Below are 17,389 nucleotides of genomic sequence, written 5' to 3' on the forward strand. Positions count from 1 at the left end.
CCAAATATTTTGCAGGTGAGCTAAAAGAAGTATGACAGAGCAGGTCGTTTTCCACCCTCACATTCTCACTCCTTCACTCTCCACGGCACCCGTGTGTGCAGAATCCATTCTCCATCCTGCCTGTTGATGTTTGTGGTTGCTGGTACGTGATGACGTAACTGGAGGCTGGACAGTGAAAACTGGGGGAAGCAGGAGCAGCTAGAGGCCTCAGTCCCAGCAGCCCTGTGGGCCTTGCTTGCCCATGGTGCTGGGGCCCCTGTGAGGAGCTCCCAGTTCAGAAGAGCCTGTGAGAGGGAGCCATGGGAGAGCTGGACCTCAGTGGCGGCACACTGCCCGGGCCACTCCTGTGGGGCTGCCACGGGGCTGAGCATTCTGTCCCCACCCTAGGCCTGTGGATGAAGCAGGGGCCTGGGCAGGGTGGACTCCAGCCAGCATGCCAGAGTCACGGGGGCCACAAAGAGTCGATGTCCATGGGTGATCTGACCACGCGGGAGGCCAGAGGGTCCTGGCACTCGCCTGGCACTGGTCTGCAGGAGTGGGCCAGTAGTGCTTCTGGCCCTGGGTGGATCCTGTGACCCTGCACACACCAACCCATCTCACCACCCATCTCACTTTGAAGCATTTCTGCTCATTTAGAGTAATACTGGCCAGGTGGTTCCTACAGCCACCCGCTCTGGGGCTGTGTGATCCCTGGGACCAGCCAAGCTCCATGCCTCCCATGCCACATGACGCTGGTTCGAGGTGCTGCTGCGGAAAAGAAGGTGCCAGGCAGTATCTGGGGGACTTCAGAGCAGTCACTGTGCCTCCTTTTCATGGTTGTTTCTTTTTTCTCTCTTTTTTTTTTTTTTTTTTTGAGACAGAGTTTCGCTCTTAGTTGCCCAGGCTAGAGTGCAGTGGCATAATCTCAGCTCACTGCAACCTCCGCCTTCTGGGTTCAAGCGATTCTCCTGCCTCAGCCTTCCCGAGTAGCTGAAATTACAGGCATGCGCCACCACGCCCGGCTAATTTTGTATTTTTAGTAGAGATGGGGTTTCTCCATGTTGGTCAGGCTGGTCTCGAACTCCTGACCTCAGGTGATCCGCCCACCTCGGCCTCCCAAAGTGCTGGGATTACAGGCATAAGCCACCACACCCAGCCTCATGGTTGTTTCTAAACCGAGTAAAAGTGAACTGGAAGACCAGCTTCCTGGAATGAGGCCGTCCTGGAGTAGAATTTGGCTTCCTAGTTCTTAGATTTCTTGGGCTTGGAAGCTTTCTGGATTAGCTGCTAATCCTTGTAAAATACTTTTCAGTGGCCGGGGAATGCTCTCAGAACTCTTGGACAGTTTGTGTCCCAAGAGCTTGGCATCCTTCTCCAGACACAGAACTGAGTGAGGCCTGAAGTGGAGCCGGTGGAAGCCCAGTGTCCTCGGCCCTCAATGGTGCCCGCTCCCCATCTGGCAGAATCAGGGCTGGTTCCAGCATCAGAGGCAGGATTTGACTGAGTGGGTCTAGATGTGGGATGGGCAGTGGGCCCCAGGCGTGGATATTCAGAGTTGTATTGGGGAGGCCACCCCCCCTCCCGGCTGTCAGATGAGAGACTTGCACCCTGGGCTGCAGCTCTCAGGCTCCCGAAGTGTGTGGTGAATTCCCAGGATGAGGCGGCAGGAGTGGGCCCTAGAGTCTGAAGTGGACTCATTTTCCCACTCCAGAGCCTGAAGTGGACTTGCTTTCCAGGCACTCCCTCTGGTCGGGAGCCTTCTCTGAGTCCCCTTGCCAGGATAAAATCTAAATACTTGTATGGCCGTGTTTTTTTTTTTTTTTTCCCAGGAGATTGGAGTTTTATTATTACTCAAATCACTCTCCGGTAGCATTCAGGGATCAGAGTTTTTAAGGACAACTTGGTGGGTGTGGGGAAGCCGGTGAGCTGGAAGTGCTGATGGTCAGCTCAGAGATGAAATCATAGGGAGTCAAAGCTGTCTTCTTGCGCTGAGTCAGTTCCTGTGTTGTGGGGGCCACAGGATCAGATGAGCTAGTTTATCATCTGGATGGTGCCACCTGATCCATGAAGTTCAGGGTCTGCAAAATATCTCAAGCACTGGTCTTAGGTTTTACAATAGTGATTTTATCACCAGGAGCAATTTGGGGAGGGGTCAGAGTCTTGTAGCCTCCAGCTGCATGACTCCTAAACCACAACAATTTCCAATCTTGTAGCCAAAATGTTAGTCCTAAAAAGGCAGTCTAGTCCCCAGGCAAGAAGGAGGTTTGTTTCCAGAAAGGGTATCATCTTTGCTTTAAACTATAAACTAAGCTCCTCCCAAAGTTAGTTTAGCCTATGGCCAGGAGTAAACAAGGACAGTGTGGAGGTTAGAACCAAGATGGAGTCAGTCAGGTCAGATCTCTTTCACTGTCTCAGTTACAGTTCTGGAATGGTAGTTTCAGTCCCTCCCTCTCGTTTTTTGTTTTTGGTTTTTTGTTTGTTTGTTTGTTTTTTTGAGACAGAGCCTTGTTCTGTCACCCAGACTGGAGTGCAGTGGCACGATCTCAGCTCACTGCAATCTTTGCCTCCCGGGTTCAAGCAATCTCTTGCCTCAGGCTCCCAAGTAGCTGGGACTATAGGCGCGCACCACCACGCCTGGCTAATTTTTGTAGTTTTAGTAGAGACAGGGTTTCTCTATGCTGGCCAAGCTAGTCTCGAACTCCTGACCTCGTGATCCACCCGCCTTGGCCTCCCAAAGTGCTGGGATTGTAGGCATGCGCCACCGCGTCTCATACCCCTTTGGGTTTCATAACACCTTAATTTTCAGGTGTTAGCTAATGAAGATGGAGAAAGGGCAAAGACAGCTCTAACTTCTTCCTGCCGGCCAGGAGTGTAGTGGGGGTAGGTGTTTACCCCAAGGTGAAAGGAATGGAACCACTTTGCAGCTCTGAGCATACTCACACAGGCATGGCTGGAGATCCAAGGCTTGCATGGCAAAGGCATTACTATTGTCATCTATAGTTTTAGCACTGCATTTAAGGGAACAGTGAACTATAAGGTTAATAATGAGGAATAGGGTAAAGAGTGCAATTCCCAGTTTTAAAAGTAAAGATTTGAATGCATTAGTTTGGTGACTTGTAGCCCACAAAGAATTTAAGATTTGGTCCTTCCAAACTGCAGGAAAAATGCAAGAACATCTAACAACAGGTATACTATATATATATTTTTTCGAAGCACAAGTTTTCTCTCTCCAGTCCCCATTTTTATTAAAACCCAAATCATTATAAGACTGATTTGTTTGCAAAATAAACATTAGTCTTATTATACTTGGCCTTATTATTTACATAAATTGCAACACAAGTAATAATTTTTTACATAGGCTTCTTAAATTGGCTTTGGTAGAACTCTGTTCCATAAGGAATCTCCGATAAGACTTTTTAAAAACTGAGTCCAGTCATGGGTTCGTATCCTCAAATACCTATGAGTTTGGTAAATTCCTCTCTTCTTGAGGTCCTAAAATAACTTGGGGCTCCTGGGCCTATTAGAAAGTGACATTCTTTACCACAGGTCAGGAACCCTGTATGGGGACTGTATAGACAAGGTATGAGGCCAGTTTTACCCACGGGGCTTTTATTGTCTCTATAAGTCCTTTGAATCCTTAAAGGAAAGCAGGCCATTCCAGTCAAAGCCTTGGTAAAATAACCAGTTTCTCCAATTGTTTCCTGTTGCAGAAGAACCTGCCTTTCTTTCCCTCCCTCCCTCCCTCCCTCCCTCTCTCCCTCCTTCCTTCCTCTCTCTTCTCTTTCTCTCTTCTCTTTCTTCCCTTCCTCCCTTCTTTCCTTTCCTTCCCTCCCCTCCCCTTCTTTCTTTTCTTTTCTTTTCTTTTCTTTTCTTTTCTTTTCTTTTCTTTTCTTTTTGACAGAGTCTCACTCTTTCACCTAGGCTGGAGTGAAGTGGCATGGTCTCAGCTCACTGCAACCTCCACCTCCGGGGTTCAAGCCATTCTCCTGCTTCAGGCTCCCAAGTAGCTGGGATTACAGGTGCACACCACCACGCCCGGCTAATTTTTATATTTTTAGTAGAGACGGGGTTTTGCCATGTTGGCCAGGCTGGTCTCGAACTCCTGACCTCAGGTGATCCATCCACCTTGGCCTCACAAAGTGCTAGGGTTATAGGTGTGAGTCACCACGCCCGGCTGACTGCATTTATTTTTTGGGACCACTCTAACAAACCTGCAAACTGGGTGGCTTAAAACAAATGTATCCTCTCATGGTCATGGAGGCTGAGAGTCCGAGGTTGAGGTGTGGGCGGGCCCAGCTCCTCCTGAGACGCTGAGGTGGACCCTTCTTGCCTGTCTGTCTGGCAGCATTCCCAGCTTGGAGAAGCTTCCCTCAAATCTCTGCTTCCATCTTCTCCATCTTCTTGGTTGTCTTTTCATGGTCTTCCCTCTGTCTCTGTGTCTAAATGTCCCCATTTTATAAGGACACCAGTCATTTGGGTTAGTATCCACCCAGTGACCTCATTTGAGCTTGATTACCTCCATAAAGACCCTGTTTCCAAGTAAGGTCACACTCTTAGGTACTGGGGGTGAGGCCTTGAACATAGTCTTTCTTGGGGAGCACAACTCAGCCCATAACAGGGCAGGTGGACCTTCCAGGCCTCTCAGGGGCCAGGCTTATTACCTCCCTGACTTCCTGTCCAGCCAGCCAGGAGGCAGGGCTGTGCAGCCGGGCTGCTGGGTTCAAAGCCAATTCTTTTTTTTTTTTTTGAAACAGGGTCTCTCTGTCACTCAGGCTGGAATGCAGTGGTACAATCATGGCTTACTACAGCCTTGACCTGCTGAGCTCAAGTGATTCTCCCTCCTCAGCCTCCCAAGTGGCTGGGATCACAGGTGCATGTCACCTTGCCTGGGTAATTCTTACATTTTTTGTAGAGATGAGGTTTTGCCATGTTGCCCAGGCTGGTATCAAAAAATCCAGCTCTATCATGTGAGCCGGCAATCTAATAGGAGCCGTCAGATGGTGATGATGGTGACTTGCCTCAGAGACTGTGTGGCCTGGCTCAGCCGGAGCTAATGGGGATGTAGATCACCTCCTTTGCCATTTTTTATTTTGAGAGAAACTTCTTATTAAAGTTTTGAAGATGTATCTGCTTCCTGGGGAAGAGATGGATTAAGAAGGTGGGGTATGAACAGCAGCCCTGGTCAGGGGAACTGTCTCCCCACGTGGTCTGGGACAGACGCTCAGGGAGTTTCTGGGAAGGAGTGTGTATGTCCCCATGTCCTCGTGAGTCCAGCCTGGTGACATTTGAGGAAGTGAGGCTAGATGTGCAGTGTGCCATGCGGACGTGGGAGTCATGCAACCCCTGTCTTCACCAGAGACAGCTGTCAGCAGCAGAGCTTCCCCAGGGGCAGGACCCGCCAGAGGGAAGCCAGGCCCGCACTGCTCTCTGTCACTGCCTCTTTTGGGAGTTGCCATTTTATAAAGCAGAAAAATCCCACCTCAGGGTTCATGGGTTTATTTTAAATTTTTTATTTTTCAGTTAAACTTATTTTAAAGTTGTGTTCACCAAAAGCAATAAGACTATAATGGTATATAAGGAAAAAATTGCCCCCATTCTCCCCACACACACACTTTGAAGCTATATGAGCAGCCTGGCTTCTGTCTTTCTGTATTTCCTCCCAGCCACATGTGGGGGTTGTGTTTCATTGGCATGTTTTTACAATAGCAAAGTGGGGCTACCGCACCTGCACCCACAGTCACCTTGCTCCTCTCTGCCCGCAGGTCCTGGAGGTTCCTCCAGGTCTAAGGGCCTCATGGTCTTCCACAGTGTGGAGTGCTGGTTAATTCACTTGCTGTCCTGCTGGCAGATGACCTGGTCAATGTAGGACTTCTGCTGGGCCATTGCACTGACTTCACTCTGCTCTGCATGGGTCCTGTGGATTCATCCCTCTTGCTGCCCCCACACCTCACCTTCTGCTGTCTTTTCTGTGTTAGGCAACAGTCCTAGAAACTTTGGAATCCCCTTTACCTTGTTTGCCACCCTACGCTCATCAGATCCTTTAGCGCCATCCCCTTTCCTGCTGTGTATGTCCCACTCCACTAGGCACCTGAGTTATTCGCAGGCTCAGCCTGCCTAGCCTCCCTCCTGGCTGGCCCATCCTTAAGACCTGTTGGGGATCTTTCCTTCCCTTACTTGCATCTTCTCACACCTTGAGTGACCTTAGACCTTAGCGTTCCAGTCTCTACACAGACCTCGCCCTCACTGCAGTATCTGTCCCTGCCCATGCTGGCCTCAGCCCATACCCTGCCTGAGGCTGGGCCTGCAGGTCTGGCACCATTGTAAGATTGCAAAGGAAAAGGACTTGGTGCTTTCTGAGAGCTTCTGCAGTGTGTGCATGTGGGTGTGCATGTGTGTGTGTACGTGTGGATGCATATGTGTGCATGTGTGTGAGTGTGCATGCTTGTATGCATGTCTGTGTGTACGTGTGTGTATTAATCCACCAGTAATCCTAATTTCCATCTCTTTATTTCCTACAGTAAGGGTTCCCTATTTCATTGATTTGAAAAAACCACAGGATCAAGGTTTGAATCACACATGTAACTACTACCTGCAGCCAGAGGAAGATGTGACCATTGGAGTCTGGTAAGTACTGGTAAGCTCTGTAGCCCTTCCAGCAGCAGGAAAAGGCCCTACATGGCTGAGCTGGTGCTGTCTTTGACACTGGCCTCTGAAATGTTGTTCATTTTTATCTTCACCTCTTCCTTTCCTAAAGGAAAGATCTCAGTACATTTGATCCTAGTGTTGAGGGATTCAATGACTTTAAACTCTATTCCCAGGCTTTCAAAACAGCAAAGGCTTTGTGAACAGATTATTATTTTTAGAGAACCTTGTTTCTAGGAAAAACAAACAAAGAAGCTATAAACAGGATGTAAGTGGCCGGCACAGTGGCTCACACTTGTAATCTCAGCACTTTGGGAGGCCGAGGCGGGTGGATCATTTGAGTCCAGGAGTTTGAGACCAGCCTGGGCAACATGGTGAACCTGTCTCTACTAAAAATACAAAAATTAGCCAGACATGGTGGTGCACGCCTGTAATCCCAGCTACTTGGGAGGCTGAGGCAGGAGAATCACTTGAGCCCAGGAGGAAGAAGTTGCAGTGAGCTGAATTCACACCACTGCACTCCAGCCTGAGTGACAGAGCAAGACTCTGTCTCAAAAAAAAAAAAAAAAAAAAAGAAGATAAGGGAAGAATCGCAAACACTCTTTTGAATATATCTTCCATCCAAGCACGGTAGCTCACGCCTGTAATCCCAGCACTTTGGCAGGCCGAGACAGGGGGATCACTTGAGATCAGGAGTTCGAGACTAGCCTAAACAACATGGCGAAACCCCGTCTCTGCTGAAAAAAAGTACAAAAATTAGCCGGGCGTGGTGGCACGCACCTGTAGTCCCAGCTACCCGGGAGTTTGAGGCAAGAGAATTGCTTGAACGCAGGAGGCAGAGGCTGCAGTGAGCCGAGATTGTGCCACTGCACTCCAGCCTGGGCAACAGAGGGAGACTCTGTCTCCAAAAAAAAAATATATATATATATATATATATATATATATATCTTTTCCAAGAAGTGAAAACAGCTTGATTTCTTTTCACATATAGCTTCGGTGATGGTGTTGGCTATCTTCTAAGTATTTACTTTTTTAAGCCATCAATTTACGTTGGACATAAGCCTCGTGACTTCTCTGTGTCTCCTTGGAATACATTTTAATGTTTTCTTCTGTACATAAATGGTGCTTCTGAACAACTGAATTAAAATCGACCAACCTCACTGTGGCATTTCCCTTTTTCTCTGAGAAGTGATCCTGAATCACAGCCCCTTTATCTAGCTGAATTTATTTTTCAGTAGCCATAACGTCCCTTTCCGCTGTCTCAGAAAACCACTGTGTATGTGAGAAGCTTCTAAATGAAATGCTGTGAGTAGCTTCCCAGTGTGGATGAGAGAACATTCAGGCATTTCTAACAGTGGTCCTTGGTAAAGAACATAAAACAAGAAGAGAGATTTTTGTTCTTACTAGTTGGTGCTAGGATTAAAGTCTTTTGTCACTTCCTGATTTGATTTAATCTAGCATTTACTGACCAACGTGTGACTGTGGGACTCTGGGTTTCTGTCTGAAGCGTGACCTGTTTTGCACAGAGCTGCTGAGTGGGACTTGGTCAGCCCTCTTCTTGGTTAATATGAGTCTGTCCTATTGCAGGAGGGTGTTTATGGTGGTAAGACGTAGGCTGGAAGTACTAACAACATTTGCATATATTATCAGTTACCAGAAAAGGTTTTGTTTAGTGATGCTAGTGGCAAGTCTCAAGGCGGTGCCACGCTGTGTGTTGCTGTGTGTTGGTGGGTGTGGCTGCTGCCTACTCTTATGCCCTAGGCAGTCACAATGACAGTGGGCCCTCAGGTAGCAGCGGGCCCAGCTCACCAACTGCCCCCACCATCACTTCATCAAACCCTCCCACCAGCTTCCTGAAAGGAGGGCCTCAAGGCCTAGCGTGAAGCCTGGGGGCCATACCTGGCCATGCCTGGCCATCGCCTGTCTGCTGAGAGAAGAGGCCCAGGAATGGGTTTCTCTGCTGGCTAGGAGTTCCCTGGCTCTTTGTCAGGAACCCAGGTTTGGGGTGGGCTGGCTACTGGAAGCACATCTGCTCCCAGCACCTTCAAAATGTGCCGTCCTATCCCTCAAGTTTATAACCATGTGGGAGTGATGATCATAGTGACTAGATCCACCCCAAAATGTGATCCTCTTGAAGGGATCAGAGACAGAAGTTAGATGAGATGCTGAAGCTTAAAATCTAGAAAATAAGAAGTTGGCCATTAAATTTTTTTTAAAGATTCTTGTCACTGTTATCCAGAATGAATTTGAAGAAGCTTTACAGAAAAGTGATTAATTTCGACCCTCCCCAGTGATTAACAATATTCGATTTGGCCTGAGTTAAAATTAACCTTAGTATCTCTCGGAAGGAGGGTTTGGCTAGTTAGACCAGCAGCTTCAGAGTGCCCAGCCAGGCGTGGACCATGAGCAGGCCAGGAAGTTGGTGCATACTCGACGTTAGAAATGGCGTCAGCGATGGCCTGGTTTCTAGTCAAGCTCACAAACCTTGGTGTTGCTGAATTAGCAAATGTGACAGCATGTACTGTTTAAAATCCATTGTGAGTTAAACTGTGGACAGTTGAAGCATGGGGTTAAGTGGAATGTGGGGCACATATGAGAAAAATGTTATTACTTAGGATGAACTAAGTGCTGCTTCTCTGCTAGGCGTCGGTGGTAACTGTCACATTGCAAGCCTTTGTGGCCCAGAGGAGGCTGGCCTGCCAGTCAGGGAACACTCCTGCTGAAGCTGTCAGCACCATCCACACAGCCTGCAGTTCCGTGGTTATTGATTCTAGTGATGGGGTTAGTTTTCTACCACCCACCCCCATCTGTTCCCCTGTAGTTAGATGGGGTCTGCAGCTCCCTGCTGTCTGGACTTGAGCTGATTAAGTAACACCACATGCAGTCACCTGGATGAGGACGGAAGGAGCATCTGATCCTGCGCTCCCCTCTGCTTCTGTCTCCAGGCATACCGTCCCCGCAGTCTGGTGGAAGAACGCCCAAGGCAAAGACCAGATGTGGTATGAGGATGCCTTGGCTTCCAGCCACGCTATCATTCTGTACCTGCATGGGAACGCAGGTACCAGGTAAGGGAGGGGAGCCCATCTTCGCTGTGGAGCACGGCTCCCTTTTGGGGTGGGAATGTCCTGGCCCAGTCTGCTGGAAACCAGCAGGAGCTAACCTGCAGCCCCACAAAATCAGGAGTACTGATCCACTGCAATGAGGGAGAACCTCCCAAGAACAAAGGGAAAGGCAGAGTTCTTAAGGGGTTGAGGGAAGGCCGAGTTTAGGTGAACGTTACATGAAGCAGGGTTCCCACAGCTTGAGGCCAGCAGGGCTGTGTTCCGCAGGGACCAAGTGTGGGAAGCTGTGTGCAGACCGTCCCCTATCTGGAACTCCAGCCTGGGTTGGGATGGAGGAGGCTGAGTCTCGGTCAGGGGTTGAGCTCCCAGGCCAGAGGGCATGTTTTTTTCTCCCTGTTGTAATCTCAAAGGGCACAGCATCTGCTGTTATGTGATTTGGAGAGCAGAGTTCTTGGAGAGTGAGGGCTTTGGGGTCCCTCTGAGAAGGGGTCATGGTGGCACTTGACTGTGGCAGCCTCGTGCCCTTGGGAATGGGTGGCTCCAGCTCACTGGCAGCTGGTTTTCCCCATATCTGTCATGCAGCCTGAAGTGGCAGGCAGATCTTTGTTACCTGTAAGATAGCTCCAGGTGGCAGACAGGTGAAGCCAGAGCCAGGGCAGCCTGGAGGAGGAGGCATACTTCCTGGAAAAAAGTGGCGGGTGCTGAGAAGGGGCAGAAGGGAGAGGCTGAAGGTACCAGGTGCTGGGGTCCTTGCAGGCCGCCCTACAGTGTGGGCTCTCCGCTCACTAACGGGCTGTTGGTGAAGTACATGCGCTTTGTTTGATCAGCTCTGCCCAGTGCTATCTCAGATGCTTTTCCTGAGTGGGCCTAATGGCTTGTCCTTTCCACTGGCTGCCCTGGAGTTGGCCTCCCTGCCTTAAAGGGTGCTCCTTCCACACCATGTGACTGCTGTTCAGAAGAGCCTCTGTGGGAGAGCCCAGGGTGGGTGTGGGGGGGATACATTTTCTGAACAAAGCATTGTTTGAAAACCACCAAGGTCTTCGTGTGTGAGAGAGGCAGCCAGGAGCCAGCGCAGAGGCAGACCCAGCATGGAGACAGGGCTGCTGCAGGGCCAGGGCCGAGGTGCACTGTGGCACCAGGGTGTGTCAGGGCTAGGGGCAAACATTTTATAGGCGGAGCCAGCAAGGAGAGCCGTGCTGGGCCCTTCTGGAGGCGAAAGCAGGCCTAGGTGGATGTCTGCATGGTGGAGCCCTGCAGAGGGCATTGCTGAAAGAGCCCAGCGGCATGGTCCATAAGGCGGTTTCTGTGCCAGGGACAGTGTGCCTAGCTACTGAATCACACATGTGCTGCACAGTTTCCTTTCTTCTTTGTCTGGGACAAGCAGCGGGTTTCTCTTCTGCTTTTCAAAGAGCAAGCAGCTACAAACAGCTCCTGCAGCATCTTTTTATAAATGAGAGAACTGTGGTTGGCTGTGAATAAGGTTCAGTTCTGCAGTGCCCATCACATGGTTTAAAAAAAAAAGAACCTGCTTGTAACTTCAGGTTAGAAAGTGATGCTGTGATTTTCAAGGTTTGCTGCCCCCTCCCACTCCTGCAGAGAGTGCCTGGCTGCAGGCCTCGCCACCCCCGTGTTGCCTGCTTTCTTTGTCCTGTGCATCCCAGTGAGGTTTCGCTGGTCTGCGGGATCCACCACGCAGGTCTCCCTGAGGTCCAGACCCCCTGGATTCCCAGCAACTGTTACTTTTTTGCTTAATGTAGGAAATTTTATAAACTTAGAAAAGAGCCACTATGAACTCTTACAGTGATCACTGAAAATACTTTGCAGTGTTTCCTCCTTGTCTTGAAACTCCTTCCTTTATTTTTTATTTTAATTTTTGAGACAGAGTCTCACTCTGTTGCCCAGGCTGGAGTGCAGTGGCGCAATCCTGGCTCACTGCAACCTCAGCCTCCCGGGTTCAAGTGACTCTTCTGCCTCAGCCTCCCGAGTAGGTGGGATTACAGGTACCCACCACCACGCCCAGCTAATTTTTGTATTTTTAATAGAGACGGGTTTTACCGTTTGACCAGGCTGGTCTCAAACTCCTGAGCTTAAGTGATCCGCCCACCTCGGCCTCCCAAAGTGCTGGGATTCCAGGCATGAGCCACTGGCCTGACCCTTTACATTTTTGTTTCTGCACTTTATTGGCTTCCTCCTTCATCTCATCCTGGTCTCCCACCAGCAACACTCCTGCCCCCATACCTGAAATGGTGAAACCGCTCCTGAGGAAGGAGGAGCACAGCTACGGAGTGTGGAGAGTGTGGACCCGCCCTCCTCCCAGGTGGCCCATGTCCCTGCTGTGGGGTCGGTCCAGGTTAACAGCGGGAAGGGAGCCTAGACAGGCCTTAGACAAGGAAGTACAAATAGGGGTGTGTTTGCCGAGCCCACTTAGTCTCCGTAGCGACATGCACAGTGAAGCTGTAGTTGACTGTGAGGGCCAGGAGGCAGCCATTCCTGCACTTCAGGGTCTCCCTGAGGAGATTCTAGGAGCATATCCCATGCGTGGAACACACACACGTGAAGGGCTGTAAGGCAGGGTGGCCGCGGCAGCAAATAGAAGTTAGTGCCAGGTGGGAAACAGCCGAGATGACCACGAGAGGCCAGGGCGGTGCAGCTAAGCAGAGTTCTGAAGGTCAGCTGAGACGTGTGGAGCAAGAAGTGAGGGCAGAAGGTGTCCACACAGGCCCTGTTGGAGCACAGCCTCTGTCCACACAGGGTGTCCCTGACACGGGGAAGCTGGGAGGGGCTGGGGTGTGGTGGATGAGGGCTTGCTGTGTTTCCTTTAGTGTCTTTCTAGTTTGGGACTATAGGTGTGCATTACCTACTGAAAAATAAAAGCAGTCGTTAAGAAATCTCCCCAGAGTGCTAAGACTATCTCCCCCTTGGCACAGCACTGCCAGAGGCAAGTGTGGGGCCACTTAGGGGGCCACAAGGAGGAGGTTGCCCTCTTTCATTGGCCTTTGCCTGGTTTGGGGTACAGAGGACAAGTTGACCTGGGGCCTGACTCTGAGAAGATGTGCTCACACCATGTCCTGTTTCCTTCTCCAGAGGAGGTGACCACCGCGTGGAGCTTTACAAGGTGAGTGCAGGTGGCACCCACACCTGTTCCCTGGGCTGTTCTTTCCAGGGCAGGAAGTGAAGGGAGTCACCAGACTCACAGCTTGAGAGTTAACTATTGCTGGGCTGTTTCTGTGTGTGAGACAGGGTCCTCTTGCTCTGTTGCCCAGGCTGGAGTGCAGTGGTGCGGTCACAGCTCACTGCAGCCTCGACCTCCTGGGCTCAAACTATCCTCCCACTTCAGCCTCCTAAAACTGCAGGTGCATGCCGCCACCACACCCAGCTAATTTTTGTTGTTTTTTTTTATAGAAATGAGGTCTCCCTATGTTGCCCAGGCTGGTCTCGAACTCCTGGGCCTCCCACCTTGGCTTCCGGAAGTATTGGGATGACAGGTGTGAGCCACCATGTCTGACCTTTTGTTGGCCTTTTTAACACTGCCTTTGGATGGGTGTGCTGGAAGGTAGGGCCTTAGCTGCCTCTGCTGTGACTGCCCATCACACTGCCTCTAGGCTTGGACCCCAAAATCAGAATGTATGGGCTTGGTAGACCAAGTGCAGATATTGGCAGACTACATAAATGGCATTGGAAATTGTTTTTCAATGTTACATTACTTGTGTATAAAATGAAAAGAGAGGGCCGGGCGCAGTGGCTCATGTCTGTAATCCTAGCACTTTGGGAGGCCAAGGTGGGCGGATCACAAGGTCAGGAGTTCAAGACCAGTCTGGCCAAGATGGTGAAACCCAATCTCTACTAAAAATACAAAAAAAAATTAGCCAGGTGTGGTGGCAGGCGCCTGTAATCCCAGCTATTCAGGAGGTTGAGGCAGAGAATTGCTTGAACCAGGGAGGCGGAGGTTGCAGTGAGCCAAGATGGCGCCACTGCACTCCAGCCTGGGTGACAGAGCGAGACTCCGTCTCAAAAAAAATAAAAAAAGAAAAGAGAAACCAGGTGCCCCAGGTGCTACACTGACTGCCAGATCGCAGGCTCACCCCAGCAGGGGGTGCAGGCGGGATTTGAATCAGCTTCCAGGCACACAGTGGGAGCACCCGCAGATCTCCCCACGTCCAGGGGGTGTCTAGGGCAGGGCGTGCAGACCTTTACTTGTGCTTGGCTGCTTGATTTTGTTCTTCATCTGGTTGTCTGGGTCTTGGAGCCGAAGAGCTACTGTTGGAACAGCCTCACTCTCCTCCCCTCAGAGGGCCATCTGCACTGGCCCACAGGACAGAAGGGGATACAGACAGAGGCAGGGGCACAGACAGAGGTAGGGGCACACCCAGCTCTGAGCTATTGGAGGATTTTACCCCTGGAGTAAATTGCATTAAGTCAGGAAAGGTGGGGAGAGTTTGAGAAGTGATTGGTTCTTTCTTTAGGTTTCTGTTAAAAGAAATGATTCACCCTGCTGAGGTCAACAGGGCTGGAGCAGGTTGGCTCTGGGTATAGACTCTGTGGTGGCTAGGAGCTGGCAGGGAAGTGCAGGCTGCCCTGGGGAAGCACCCGACTCCCTCCCTAGAGAGGGGAGCTGTGATTCTGGGTGACGAGATGGTGCGGCAGCCTCCCATGTTGCTCTGGGCACACCCCAGCAAGGGCACAGGAGTGTTGAGGAGTGATCTAAATCAGAGAGGTCAGCTAGTCTATAGGGATTGAAAAAAAAGTAACAGAAAAAAATTGACAAGAGCTTAAAATCCAAGAAATACTGGGTTGCAGCAAGGGTCTTCAGATGGGGTCTCTACACAGTATAGCCCTCCTCCTGGGGGTCCGCCATCACACTGCAGCACCGAGAGCTGTCCCCAGAGGAGGCCGCCCCAGAGGCTGCCCTGCAGCACGCGTGGAGCTGGGGCCTGGGACCTGGGACCTGCGGGAGTCTGCGCCTGGCCCTCTAAGTCTAAGCAGGAGGAAGGGGGATGCTTCCCTAGCGTCTAAGCAGCAAGAAGGGAGAGCCTTCCTGTGCTCCCAGGCAGGGATGTCAGCAGGTGCAGAAGCGGCAGTTGGCATCTGGGTTTCATAAAACCCAGCCGGGAGTCAGGCAGCATGTCACAGTCTTTGTGAAGCTGCCGCTACGCACAAGGCACGGGAGGGAAAGTCGGATGAGTTTAGTAAGCGGCAAGCTGCCCTCAACACAGACACTTGGATTTGTTGCCAAAGATGTTTATTTTTCACTTTACAGGTGCTGAGTTCCCTTGGTTACCATGTGGTCACCTTTGACTACAGAGGTGAGATTTCTTTTGCAAGAGCATCTGAGCACATTTCCACTGCTTGCTGGCAGTATCCCATGGGCAGGCCTCACTTGAAGAGGCTCGGAGCAAGACCAGCGCCTGCTTTGGCTGTGCTGTGAAGGTTTCCTGGGTCCTGACAAAGCCCCTGATGGAGCTGCCGGGAGAGCCCCTTCTGGTAGGGGAGGCTCAGCACCTGGAGTCCCCAGCAGATGCCCTGTCAGCAACTTTTTTTTTTTTTTTTTTTTTTTTTTTTGAGATAGGCTCTCACTTAGTCACCCAACCTGGAGTGCAGTAGCATGATCATAGCTCCCTGCAGCCTTGAACTCCTTTGCTCAAGGGATCCTTCTGCCTTAGCCTCTCAAGTAGGTGGGACTATGGGAATGCAACACCACACCCGCTACTTTTTTTTTTGTTTTTAGTAGAAATGGGGTATTGCTATGTTGCCTAGGCTAGTCTCAGACTCCTGGCCTCAAGCGATCCTCCTGCCTCAGCCTTCCAGAGTGTTGGGATTACAGGCGTGAGTCCCTGCACCCAACCTGCAACATTTTAAATTAGAAGATCCTGTCTTTTTTGGACTCAGACTGTCTCTGCAGCTGGACGTCAGACACGGTTTATGCTCATCAAAGCTTGTCTTGTTAAAGTTATGAAGACAGTAAGAACTGTTAAGAGAGGCTGAGCACGGTGGTTCACACCTGTAATCCCAGCACTTTGGGAGGCTGAGGCAGGAGGATCACTTGAGGTCAGGAGTTTTTGACCAGCCTGGCCAACATGATGAAAACCCATCTCTACTGAAAATACAAAAATTAACTGGGCATGGTGGCTTGCACCTGTAGTCCCAGCTATTGGGGAGGCTGAGGCAGGAGAAGCGCTTGAACCTGGGAGGCGGAGCTTGCAGTGAGCCAAGATTGCACCACTGTAGTCCAGTCTTGACGACAGAGCAAGAGTCCATGTCAAAAAAAATAAAAGAACTGTTAAGAGAGAAGATAGATTCTTCTGCACCTCAGCATTTCTGCTTTTTTGAATGAACCAGGGCTTGCCACTGAACATATCAAGAATCCAGTTTGATATATACCAAGGACACTATGGCTTAATGGGCAACAGAAATAACTTGGTGTTAACAGTGAACGACTGGTTTGTTTTGGTTTTGGTTTTGATTTTGCTTTGAGACAGGGTCTCACTCTGTCACCCAGCTGGAGTGCAGTGGTGTGATCTCCGCTTACTGCAACCTCTGCTTCCCGGGTTCAAGTGATCTTCCCAACTCAGCCTCCCTAGTAGCTGGGACCACAGGCACTCACCACTACACCTGGCTAATGTTGTTTTATTTTTTTTAAGAGAGTGTTTCACCATGTTGCCCATGGTCTCACCATGTTGTCTGGTCTCGAACTACTGGGTTCAGTCAGTCTGCCCACCTTGGCCTCCCAAAGTGTTGGGATTACAGGTGTGAGTGAGCCACTGCACCTGGCTGAGAGACTGTTTTAAAGTGTATTCTGGCTGGGCATGGTGGCTCACGCCTGTAATCCCAGCACTTTGGGAGGCTGAGGCGGGCAGATTACTTGAAACCAGGAGCTCGAGATCAGCCTGGGCAACATGGCAAAACTCTACCTCTACTAAAAATACAAAAAAAGTAGCTGAGTGTGGTGGCAGGCGCCTGTAATCCCAGCTACTCGGGAGGCTGAGGTGGGAGGAAAGCTTGAGCCCAGGAGGCGGAGGTTGCAGTGAGCCAAGATCATGCCACTGCGCTCCAGCCTGGGTGACAGCGAGAGCCTGTCTCAAAATTTTCAAAAAGTGTATTCCACCATGTAGTCCTCAGCTGGAGCGATCAAAGAGTTGATGGCAGCGTGGCTGGCTGCCTTCACCTTCTGGGGCAGGTGGCGTGTCTATCCTCAGACCAAGAGGAGATATGAGGGGAACAAAGGAGAGAGGCTGTCACCCAGATGTAGGGGTTGTGTTAATTCTCTCTTGCTGCTGTAACATGTTAGCACAAACAGTGCTTTAAACCAACACACATGTAGCGTCTTGCAGTTCTGGAGGTCAGAAATTCAGAATCTGCAGCCCCCAGGCTGGAATCAGGGCGGGAGCAAGGCTCTCAGGGAGAATGCCTGGCTGCCCTTTCCAGCCGCCTGTGTTCCTTGGCTCACACCTCTTCCGTGATTGAGTCCCAGGTCTTCTGGTTCTGACCCTGACTCCTCCCTTTTTCTCTGATGAGGACCCTTGTGGTTGTTTTGGGCCCACCCAGCTTGTCCAGGATCACCCCCTTCTCAAGGCCAGCAGTTAGCAGCTTTCATTCCTTCCATAACCTTCATTCCCCAGCCATGTGACCCAACACGTTCACAAGTGCCAGGGTTGTGGACAGTTGTGGGGGCCGCCATGCTGCCACCCACAGGGAAGAAAGTTCCATCA

The 17,389-nt window shown here is 50.5% G+C and overlaps 1 protein-coding gene across 11 annotated transcripts in view; it reads left to right on the forward strand.

The window, feature by feature from the left end:
* The window catches only part of ABHD12 (abhydrolase domain containing 12, lysophospholipase), an 89,701-nt gene that overhangs the window by 55,130 nt on the left and 17,182 nt on the right, over positions 1-17,389 (forward strand). For 9 of the 11 annotated variants that reach the window (XM_074004611.1, XM_074004614.1, XM_074004618.1 and 6 more), the window contains exons 3-6: positions 6,498-6,603; positions 9,567-9,686; positions 12,768-12,798; positions 14,941-14,986. In XM_074004611.1, coding sequence (XP_073860712.1) covers positions 6,498-6,603; positions 9,567-9,686; positions 12,768-12,798; positions 14,941-14,986 — 303 coding nt within the window. Of the gene's footprint in view, positions 1-4,733; positions 4,850-6,497; positions 6,604-9,566; positions 9,687-12,767; positions 12,799-14,940; positions 14,987-17,389 lie in introns of all 11 variants that reach the window. The other 2 variants (XM_065522677.1, XM_065522678.1) reach the window with 1 other exon arrangement.

This window comes from Macaca fascicularis, chromosome 10 (assembly GCF_037993035.2).
Source record: "Macaca fascicularis isolate 582-1 chromosome 10, T2T-MFA8v1.1".
NCBI lineage: Eukaryota > Metazoa > Chordata > Mammalia > Primates > Cercopithecidae > Macaca > Macaca fascicularis.